Source organism: Zosterops lateralis (assembly GCF_965231275.1).
Source record: "Zosterops lateralis genome assembly, chromosome: 2".
Lineage (NCBI taxonomy): Eukaryota > Metazoa > Chordata > Aves > Passeriformes > Zosteropidae > Zosterops > Zosterops lateralis.
This window is the reverse complement of record NC_139763.1, coordinates 88,648,502-88,660,201: the sequence shown is the minus strand read 5'-3', so window position 1 is coordinate 88,660,201 and position 11,700 is coordinate 88,648,502. Positions and strand designations below refer to the sequence as shown.

General features: G+C 41.3%; 1 protein-coding gene across 1 annotated transcript; it reads right to left on the bottom strand.

The window, feature by feature from the left end:
- Nucleotides 1-2,293: 2,293 nt before the first annotated feature.
- Nucleotides 2,294-10,662, bottom strand: LOC310906508 (T cell receptor beta chain MC.7.G5-like). Its single transcript, XM_083855833.1, has 5 exons — nt 10,604-10,662; nt 6,215-6,550; nt 5,816-5,833; nt 4,565-4,671; nt 2,294-3,001 (listed from the first exon to the last, which is right to left on the bottom strand). Exons 1-5 carry the CDS (start codon nt 10,638-10,640, stop codon nt 2,975-2,977), a joined length of 525 nt encoding a protein of 174 aa, XP_083711959.1. The 5' UTR covers nt 10,641-10,662; the 3' UTR covers nt 2,294-2,974.
- Between the last annotated feature and the right edge of the window lie 1,038 nt (nt 10,663-11,700).

Here is an 11,700-nt window from a genome sequence, read left to right as displayed (position 1 = left end):
CGTCCTGAGAAGCCTGGGTGATGTTGTGGTAAGAGAGGCTGATGCGTTATCAAAATGTTTTTTTGAGTAAATGTCAAACCGCATCCTGTTTTGCTAAAATTTAACTGCTGTTCTTTTAAGAAGTATTTTCCAGCACATTTTGGCACACCACCTGCTCTCATTCTGAGGCACCATTTTCTGTGGAGGCCTTCTGAGACAGTTTCCTCTGCTGTTGACTCTATGATAGACAGAAACTCCCTTTAGGGCCTCCGCTCTAAGCTTTCTACTCCTTCTGCCTGGATAGAACATTCTCAGGGCTTCTGCTTCCAAAGCTCCACAACTGCTTCTCTACCTTAGTATGCATTTTTTCTACATCTAAGCATGAAATATTTATACATAAAATGTATGACTCCATTCTTCATTTACTCCTGTGTGAGCTTCCACTGAATTAACAATGGTTTAAATTGTGGTGTGAAGTAGTAATGAGATGCAAAGTGGATGAAAGATCTCCAGAAAGACCCTCCACATTTAATAATCCCTTGATTATTGTAACTTTATTATAACTATAGATATATATATAACTATATTATAACTATAAAGTTCATGGTGCACAGAAAACGTCCCAACAAACACGGTTTTACAGAAACACACTCTGATTTCATTGCTTCTCCTCCACTACAGATAAGATTGTTCTCTTCCCCATCTCTCAATTGTATCCTTTTTACCCTATCTCTAAGTTCTGTCTTTGTTTTCATTCTTGGTTTTCTTAGTCTTTCCTTTTTACTCTTTTCTTTGAAGGGTCAACACAATTTCATCATTCCTCATTGATTGTCTTGGCAGTATTTTCCTGGAAGATTTCCCCTCTTTTTGTCTAAAACTCTCCCCTTCATTCTCACTAGTTGGTTCTCTTGAAAATTATTAGAGACACATTGTAGCAAAGTGGCCTTACATGAATATCACCCTGAAGATATCACTTTGTCCAAAGTGATCTCCTGGATGGTCAGAATGAGGGATAACAGGCATGTGCAGAGCAGAACTTTGCTTCTACCCTTGGACCTAAGTAACAACCAGACCCAGCCCCATCACAAACATCCTCTGCCCAAAACACTCTTGGAAATGAGCTTAATGAACAAAACCTTTCCTTTAAATATACTTCAATCCAAGAGGGGGAAAAAATACGGAGGTATTATATGTATCTGTCTTTCTTTCAAAGTGCTCTCTTTGCACAATCACATGTATTATAGCATGTATTATAGAGTGTGTGGGAATGAGATTTTACAAGATTAGCAGCAAGCTTGGAAAAAGACAGGATTGGACTGCTCTGCTTGGTCACAATTTCCATGACTGAGAGATATGAATTCAGTGTGGTAGCATTCTACTTATTCCAGACTCTCAAAGGAAGTCTCTGTCATTTACCAAGTTATTTTCTGGCATACAACTGCTGTGTTGTGTCCCTCCTTCACACTGTGGCTTGCCTGCTCCTAAACTGCAATGCCCAAGTTTGTTCTCTGTTCACTTTGACCAAGTTCTGCCATGACCACTCTGAAAGTCTGTGCATGTGAGGACAAGATTGATCTGGGGTTTTTTTTCTGACAGCTCTGATAATTGCAGCCATTTTCACCAAGTGTCCCAATAAGTTATATCTATCTAAATGTGTTTCAGACTGAGCTAGAATTATTTTTTAATATTCCATTCTGCTGTGCCCCAGTCTATTCTGACTTCATTGAGCATGAATAATGAGGCATCTTGGGCAAAGAACCCATCACCAGAACCAGAAGATATCTCTGTTTGTCTTTGTTTCTCCCCCTGAAATGTGTCCCTATATACAAGCTTCTCACAATTCCCACTTGCCAAGAACTGTTCGTTTTGTTTCTTCTCCAAAGAGGAAGGGGACACTTTCCTTAGATCAGGTTGTTCACATCTTGTGCATGTAAGAGCCCTTAAAGCCCTTTTGTGAAAATTATTTTTCAGGAAACCTTTTTCTGTTCTGTTTGAAGCAGCCACGAGACAACGTAAGTAATTTCCATATTCAGAACACCAAATAAATCTCTTGGTTCAGGAGGATATTTTCTCCTGTTCAGAAGTGTTTTGAAGAGATGAAAGGCGTGAGAACCACAGAGCAGGAACAGTAACTCCATTTTAACGCATTATACCCATCTCTTCTCTAGCCCTGAGATACGGCTTTTTTCTTTAATGACATTAAAAGAGATGTGACAGATTCCTCTCAAGGCTGTCATCAGATGCTTTTGAAACAAATGCATTAAGTGGCAGGTGACTTTTAACATATTCACCAAATTTTTCTTCACTACCACAGTGAGTCTGGTGCCATCACCAAGGTAATCCCATGGAAGGAGAAAGGAAAAGAAAAAGCAGCTTCCATGCCTCTGCCCAGACAGTGCCACTTCTCATCTGGCTGGAGTGCTGTTTCCTTCTCTGTCACCTTGGAATTATGCAGCTATTTTGGCTCAAAATCAGACCCTGGTGAGGGCAAGCCTCCAAAGCCTGCAGCCCTGCTCCACTTGTTGGTACAGTCTAAGTACTCAATGAGTCTCTGCTGTTCCCATAGAAAGTAACATATTCCTACAGAAATTGTCAGGGCATGATCTTTAATGTGCCTTCCCTTATGGCACTATTCATCACTGCAGGTTGTGTGGTAGACATTACTACTACAGAAGACCACATTTATAAACAACAAATCATGCTTTTGCAAGGGAATTAAGTGAAAACTTTATTCCTAAATGAAGGAGATGAGTTCTCAGCCTCTGAGCTTTAAGAAGGTGCTAGTTTTCAAGATATGTTACAATAACACACGATACAGTCTGATATGGAAGTACAGGGAAAGCTCAGCAGTAATTACAACAAAGTGAAGAACAGGAAGACAACAGATAATTATAGCAAAATTACATTCTGAAGTTCTCAGAAACATGGATATTCTGCTATGGGAAGATAGAGAACTTGCTGCGTTCCTGCTGATGTGATGACAAGGGCTCTTCATTTATTCTCTGGATAACTTGACACCAGTCTGATTGAAAACAAAATGGAATAAAATAATAAGAATAATATAACACAAATGATAACAAGAACACCAAACAACAAGAACAAGCACAGGAATTGGCTGGATGACCTTGTCCAAAGAGTTACCATCAATGGTTGAATGTTCAAGTGGTAACCAGTAATAAAATTGTTTCCCTCAAGGGTGTGCACAGGGACCAAAAGCATTTTTTCAGCTTTCATCAGTGTGTCATTGATACTGGGATCAAGTGCCCCCTCAGCAAGTTCAGAGATGACCCCAAGCTGTGTGGCCACTGATGTGTTTGAGGGAAGGGATGCCATCCAGAGGGCCCTGGACAGACTTTGAGAGTGAGCCCATGGGAACCCCCACCAATCCCACCTGCAGTTCTGTGTCCAGCTCTGGGGGCCTGGCACAGGACACTCATGGATGTGTGAGAGCAGGGCCACAGGAGACCCACAAAAAACAGCCACAGGGCCTCAGGGTATGAAGACAGGCTTAGAGAGCAACTCATCTTCACATGGAGAGGAGGAGCCAGTGGAGAGGCCTGCCTGAGCCCTTTCAATACATGGCCCTGGGGGACTTTTGAGAAAAACACAGATGTTTTACCAAGGCCTGCAGGGACAGGACAAAGAGGCCTGCTTCTAAACTCATACAAGGCAGCTTCAGATTAAAGGAAGACATTTGTTTTGGTGAGGGTGGTGAGACAGTTTCCCAGGTTTCCCAGAAACACTGTGGATGTCCCACTCCTGGAAGTGTTCAAGGCTGGGTTGCATGGGGCTTGGAGCAACCTGGTCTAGTGAAAAATGGCCCTGCCCATTGCAGTGTGGGGATGGAACTGGACAATCCTTAAATGTTCTTTCTAGCCTAAATAACTCTGTGATTCTATTCTTGTGATGCAGAAAAGGACAAGTCTACCCCCTTCAGTAAATCCTTGCAAAAGGACCAATAAATATATTTGAGATTGTCTTTCTCCTTGCCCTCAACTCTACCAGCTCAATGTTCATATACATCTCCCTGTTCTGCTTTTGAACAGACAAGTGCTGGGGTTTCTGCTGCTCTCACTGGGTGTATCCTTCAGCCCCAGAAAAAACTTACAAATAAAAGACATTTACTGGCAGTTAGTTCAATTCATCCCATCTTTTCAGATTGATCCCACTATTGCTTGTAGTTTTTTGTAAATGTTTGATCACATTTACCCTCTGCATCAACTCAAAAAACCACCTTATTATTTTCACTACAGGTGTAAGCCCCTTTACTATGGTTAGACAAATGCATGATATATCTGATATTTCCTTATTTACTTTCTGGGCAACTGGTCTATAATTCTCATCTTTTTCACGGGTTTAAAGAGGAATGCAAGAGGGAATTTCCTTGCTAGATAGCATTGAATTTATTTGAGTTCTGGAAAAACAGTAAGAGAACACCCATCACTTGTGATTTTTCAAGCCAGACTGCAACAAAACTTGGCAGAGCACCTGCAGAACCAGCACACTTCTGAGAACAGGTTTAGCCTGCATCCAATGATCCTTGACTAGTGAGTAAGCCCAGCCTTCCAGGGGCACTCTGACTTACCTTGGCTGTCCACACCAGGCCACTCACCAAAACTGCATAGACCAAGGCTTTGCCACAGAGGATGAGGTAAGTGAGCTTCAGAGAATTCCCATACCGCAGGTACGAGTCTGCAAGTCAAACAGCATTTGTGTATTCAGTTATCACCACCATCATCATCATGAGATGCTGCTTGTAATGGAGCTCTTATCAAATGAGCACCCTTGAAGTCTTTAGCTAAGTGACATAAAGGAACAAGAGCCAAATGAGTGGCTCTGTTGACACCAGGGAACTGGGGATGGGACAGAACATAGACTCAAAGGACTGAAAGAGAAAGCAAGTCTAGGAAAGACATAAGTATTGGCTTTATGCTAGGAAAGTACTGAATTGCCACATCTACCTATAAATGCAGCTGTTCGTCTGAGTTCCCTGCTATGAACGCAAAACAGGCTGAATTACAAAGTCCAAATTTTTTTTTTCTCATTTTTGTCCAGGTCTTATGCGTTCTGCTGATGTATCAGGAAGGTTTTACAAAGCCCAGAATGATATGGCTTCTATAAATTTTATTCTTGTAGATTTCCCATAGCATTGAGAAATCTACCCTTTTTTTTTTTTCAAGGGTTTCCCATAGCATTGAGACACCATCTGTGTCTTGGTGCACCCTCAAGATTCCTGAAGCATCAAAGAAGTTGTTGAAAAACAGGAGGATGCACATATGTATACAAAGGGGAAAGAAATGTAATTTTTAATACGAATATCCTCCATACATGACAGCAGTGTGGAGGGGAATTGGAGTTGTCATGAGAAGTGTTCTGAGATTGATACTAAGAAATATTCAAAATATCATATCCTGTGTCTTGATGTCAGAATCCGTTGGATAAGAAGGGATCATTTCTTTCATGGCTGAGAAAGAATCTTCCCCATGGAAGTCAGTTTCTAGGACTGGAGAAGATGATAAAGAGTGAATTACAGTCTACAGGAAAGTACCGTGATTTCTTTTATTTTCAAAATGGAATCATATGGGAGAGCTAATGCCCAAAGCAGAGATATATATACTATGCACAAAAAACCTTCCCAAAACCTTGTTTTCCTTTTTTTTTTGTTTGTTTTGTAATATCACATACAAATCACTTAGATGTGAAAGTAGGAGCTATTCACACAGCAGATATCTCCCACACGTTGTACTTAATGTCAGTAAAGCTGGAATTAAAATACACACTGATAATTGCCTGAGAGAAGAGGCAAAATTCTCTTTATGTGAGAAGCCACACGTACCTTCTCTGAGTGCACAACCTGAAAGACAAAAATGAACTGAAAGTCATGTTTCTCTTCAAAACCAACAGAATACAGATTTTAGAAGTCTCAGTTTACAAAACACTGCCTCATTCATATTACTACACACAAGGTGTTTTATGATACTGGGCCATTTACTCTACTACACAGATTTCTCAGTGGAAAGCCAGAAGAGACTATAGCTGTCCAATGGTAATGCAAGTACAGAAGTCCAGGAATGGGAAGAGACATATGCTAATCCCTACATATTTAGGTGTGTATTTGTGCCAGAAGAACACCCTGAAGGGAAGCTGTATATAGATGTGGTCCATATCATAACACACACCCTTTTGATTTGAGATTTCTGTCTCGTACAGCATGGTGAGAGAGTTTTTTACTCACCAGCATCACCATGGATAAATTTCTGCATTGATTGCATTGTTTCATTCTGAAAAAAACTGGCAACACACTCAAAGCGATTTGCGGGGTCGAACCACTGCCAGGCTGGAATCCTCAGTCGGCTGGTCAGTGAGTAGGTGCTGCCATTCTTTGTGGAGGACTCGTCTGTCCCCACCCCTTCGGTCCTTTCCACCCCATTCACCCTCCAGCGCAGAGTCAGGTGGTCAGGGTAGAAACCAGAGGCCAGACACACCAGCGTGGCCTTGCTCTTCTGCTGGATCTCCTGCTTTGATGGGGAAAAGATGGCCACAGCTGGAGGTATGATTTCCTCATTCTTCCCTGAAACACAAAGCAACATGGTCCAGAGCCTCCATCACTCCCTTCAATCAGAGCTCCCTGAAAATGGTCCTGACTTTGTGCCATGTTACTCCTGAGAGAGCTGGCCTTTCACCAGCTGTCTATTGGACAATTAATGTCTATTGGACAGGAGACCTCAGGAAAGTGGAGGGAATGGTTTTCACTCGTCACACGGGAACATAAAGATCTGGCCACAGAAATGCACAAGCACATGAATTTCTTCTATTGCCTCTGTCAGAAGAACAGAAAGCTGCAAAGAAGCTGAGCAATCAGATGGGCAGAAAAGTGCCCAGTTTTGCTGCAAGGTCTGTGTCTGTAAAATTGTATTAAGAGATAGGAGTGTGTCTTAGAAGGCACAAATATCTTCAGCAAACTGAGTTACATTCCTGGAGATGGAGTTAAGACATGGTGGTCATTGCAGTGTTCAGAATGATACTGCCATTAGGTTACCCTACTTGGCCCCCATCTAAGAGATATCTGGAAGGAGGAGCTGATCCTTCTCACTGTCTGAAGTGAAAAACACTTGAGGCAGATAACATGAATCTGCCAGGGACAGGTTTTTGCCTTGGGTCTTAACCAATCAATATTTAACAACATTCAACATGTCTTTATGTAGTTTAATTTTTAGGTTACAGTATGTATGAGAAGCTCTGATCCTAGGCTACACGTCTTCCCAAAATGATGTAAGATTCTATACACTAGCAAATCAAAAATTGTTCCCTGTCCTTACATGTTTAATACCTGCTTGTAAGATTTATGAGAACAGACTTCAGTTAAAAGGATGTGCAAGGCAGCCATGAGAAGTTACTCAGAAGACAAGCAGTGACTCTTAAAGCAGGAGGTTTTCCATATACTATATCAGGGAGTCTTTTTTACTCATCTAGCATGAGAAAGCCATGAGGTCTGTAGAGTAGTGCTGGAAAAAGAAATGCAGAGAAAACTGTGGAGCCAAAGAGAAAATAATTACTCCAGGGTGAGTTTTTTTTTTTTTTTGTATGAAGGCACTATGAATTGTAGATGTTTTTCCTGATGACCCTCTCCTTTGCTGAGGAAGAGAGGTAGAAGAATTAGCAGAAATTAATATCTTGCAGAGATCTTGTCCCCTAAGCCCTCATGTTTGCATTGAAATGGTGCCTTAATTGTGACCACCAGGGCTTGTTCTGCAAAGATCCCTGGGCTGCTTCTGTATGAGCTTGTACAGACTTTAAATGACCTGGATATTAAATAGAGAGAACTCTCTAGAGGGTTTAGCACTCTTCTTTCTTTTCAGTTTTTTTGTAGAGAGTTTGATGGCTTCTACTTCTCCCTTCAAGCACTTGGGCAGTATGATTTTTATCCTATTCAAAAATTATTTCTGAAAAATTCTTTGGCTAATTGCCTAAAAACCTAATGAATGAAGAGATGGAACCTGAGAAAAGACAAGGGAAAAAGGAGAGACTGAATGGACTAAAGAAGGCAAGAAACAAACAACAAAAAAGATGAAAATATGTGAAACAGGGAGAAAAACAGAAAGAAAGATGGATAAAACTCCTGAAACAACTGGAAAGACAAAGACAGCCAGAAAATCAGCATGCTTAAAATGAAATAAAGGGATTGGTAAAAGCAGAAGCTAGGAAAAAAAAGTGTGATCAGCAGCCCATTGTGTTCTGGTTTTCCACACTGCTCATGGTAGACCCTGCCACAAAGCTCAATCACTTCCATGCATAAAGACATGCATTCCCTGTCACACCGACTTCACCCACCTGGGAGAAAAAGTACCTCAGTTCCTCCATTCTCATCGTGGCAAGGTCAGCGTTTTAATTTCTTGTTATCTTTCACTCCTACTCTCATTTTAAAGTCATCTGTGTATATGCCACATGTCATTAACGCAAGGGAAATTTTCCAGCAGCCTTCACACTGAGCACTTGGGTTAACAACAGCTCCTTACCTATAACTCTGAGCACAGTGCCGACTCCAAACTGTAGCTGCTGGTTTGCACAGCTGTACAAAGTCAGGCTGTAACCCCCAGTGTCATTATGCTCTTCCTGCCAGCCACATAGTGCCTTAAAATGGTACTCGGTAAAGAAGCTGGCACCAGGGAGTATTTCTACAGTATTTGCTATCAAATGGGGCAGTTGCAAATGGAAAAAGTACTTTGCCCCGGGATTCCAACACGCCCTGATATAGGTGATGTTAAATCCTTTGCTGGGATGGGAGAAAACAGAGAAAGAAAACGGGGAAAAAGAAGAGAGGAGCAAAGTAAGCTGAGAGAAAAATAATACAGTCTTGGCTGAGTGGTAGAAGTTGTGAGAAAGACTGTTAGCAGAAGCCAGCATCCCACAGCTACTTTAGACAGCCTGCCAAGCATCTGTGGAGAGGCCAGCAAAGTGACAGCAAGATTACTCTTTCCATCCGTGATTCAGCACACAGGAGAAACCAGACTCTAACTTCAAAATGCTGCTTTGGGTCATTACACAGATGAACTGCAGAAACCAGCAGACCAGAGGAGCATTTTCCATTCCCAACCTCTATAATATTTTCTTGGAGAACGGATGAAAATGAAATGATTTATTCCCTTCTCCCTTCATGAAGTTCCCAGAAATGAAAGACAAAGGCTGCAGACAAAAGGACATCAACATCTGTGCCTGCAAATTCTACACTTCATAATGGCACATCTCATTTTAGTAAGCAAGTAAAGTAAGCAACTATGTAAGTAAGCAACTTTAGTAAGCAACTATGCATTAATCCTGTTCTCGTGGCTGCAGGAAAAATTATCATTATTAAGTTTTTCATTAAGAATATTCTTGTCTTCTAAACAAGTATCACATAGATCACTGAGATCTGACTTCTTACTTACCTATGACCGTAAGTTTTGTCCCACTGCCAAAGGACACTCTATCATTATTCACACCGTTTTGCAGCTGCAGAAAAACCTCTCCTATACTCCCAGACCTCTGAGCAAGCCTGTGGACTAACCCGCCCCTCATGTGGTGCCCGCAGAAGAAGAAACATGGAGTACAGTTTTCTCAGGTCTCCTAGAAAGCAGGGCTGTAAGGGAACACTATCATATGTCTGTCTAAAAACCTGAGATCAACATCAGAAATACTCTGTCCAGAGCCCTTTTGGTTCAGGCTTAGGTGAATCAGTTATTGGAGCTTCCACCATTTCTTCAGAGGATATTTATCTATTTTTTAGGTGTCATATTTGAATAATAGAAAACATTTCCTATATGCCAACATTCCTTGAGATCTCCTTCTCTTTGAAAATAAATAATATGTTATTTTTCTGTGGTTCTCAGTGGCTATTTAGCACCTATTCTGAATTGTAAGGCCATTGTCCTTTGTGATCCATTGTATCACCATCCTGGTGAGCCTGTTCAGTGGAAAGAAACTGCCTGTGCTGTGGAGAGCTACTTTATATATCAAGGACTTTAAAAGCTGAAGCAAGTTTTTTGTATTGCTTATTATATGAGCATTTATTGAGCATTTATTTGTGCCTTCTTTTTTATTAATTAAAAATGCTAGCACCCTTGTTTTTCCCAGGTATCTGAGATATCACGTTCTTAATTTACCCTGGGAAGCTCCAGGGTATTTTGAGCTTGTATCATCTTGATTTTGTTTTCTACACCCCTTCAATATGTAACTGTAAGTCAGTTCTTTCCAGGCAGATAGACAGCATTTCACTGACTTGTCCTTAATCATCTCATGCCCCAGCAGAACCAGTGTTATAGAGAGTAGCTGCATTTTTGGGAATTTTTGCATGTCTTGATCATTAGGACAATTTTTTTTAATGTCATGCACATATTATTCATCGCATTCCTTATCCAAATTCTTTCTATGGACAGCTTTTTCTTTACTGAAAATGCATTCATTCAGCTCTTCAAAATCAAAGGTGTGTACCTACCTAGACTACTAAACTATTCTCCAAAGCAGACTGGATTACAAGCACACCAGGAAAATACCTATTTAATAATGAATGGGAGGTTAATTATGATGTCCTCTGAAGAGAAAACATGGCATTTGCAGTGATTTAAAAGAGGAAACAAAAATTTCTTACCTATTACTGTAAGTTTTGTGCCACTGCCGAAGAGCATATTAGCGCCAGTCACAGTGACAAAGTGATGTATCAGAAGCTAAGGGAAGGGATGCACTGCATGTGACTTGCTATCAGCGCAAGCTACAGAAACCATTACAGTTTTGGGAATCCCAAACTCATTGTCTGTCTGAGGTGGTGCACCATTGGCAGAGAACGAAACAAAGGCCTTTGTTTTCCCTTCCATGGCAGGCCAGCTGTCTTGGATAGTCTTTCAGGATCCCATTCATTTTTCTGATTGGTTAAAATCATCCACACAAAGAGAGCCCAGAAAAATCTATTGACTGGTCCTAGACAAACCCTTTAGGAAGAACTGCAGTGACACACTGGGGAGAAGGATTAGAGGCAACCTTTGTTCTCACAAACATGAGGCAGTCTGCAGATATGGGAGGACTATTTAAGAGACAAAACCCCAACACATTTTATGTAGTGCCTCTGAGAGATACCTGCTACATGTCAGGATTCTTTTTCTAACACTTGTGTCACACTAAGGAAGAACCATTTTGTCATCTCTTGCAAACATTGGTACATTAGGACAAAATAATAATTCCAGCTTTGCATGGTTGATAGGCTTTAGGTGCATCTGCAGTCAGTTTGCTTTGCTGAAAATTAATTTCAATTATCTCAGAAATTCCTAGCTTGCTTCCCAGAGAGGGCAGGCTCAGTTCTCAGATGATGGAAGTAAGTCCCAGCACACAAGTCCGTTAAGAGAAACCAAGGCAGAGCACGCCTGCTCTGCTGCACAATTCTCTGCAGCTGCCTTAGCAGGCTCTGCCACACGGCTCATGAACCTATGGGTTTTTGTAAAGGCTTCCTGGAAAAGGTATCATCGTGGCCCCCACCCCCCTGAGGTGCCACAATGATACAGCCTGGTTCAAAAACAATCCCACCCATGACTCCACCCCCTGTTTTTGTCAACCAGGAAGGATTGCCATGAGTGCCTGTGCTGGTTTGGGCTGTGGTAGAGTTAATTTCCTTCAAAGAGGCTACTATGGGTTTGTGTTTGGGGCTTGTCCTGAAAATACTGTTGACAAGAGAGAAATGGTCTTGTTATTGCTAAG

What these genes read in the sequence shown, in the direction of transcription:
- LOC310906508 (XM_083855833.1), bottom strand. Translation starts at nt 10,640, where the DNA reads ATGCTCTTCGGCAGTGGCACAAAACTTACAGTAATAG. An exon ending in CACAAAACTTACAGTAATAG is followed by an intron (nt 6,551 to 10,603) that starts GTAAGAAATTTT and finishes TTTGTGTTTCAG; the next exon opens with GGAAGAATGAGGAAATCATA. An exon ending in GCCTGGTGTGGACAGCCAAG is followed by an intron (nt 3,002 to 4,564) that starts GTAAGTCAGAGT and finishes GTTTTCAATCAG; the next exon opens with ACTGGTGTCAAGTTATCCAG.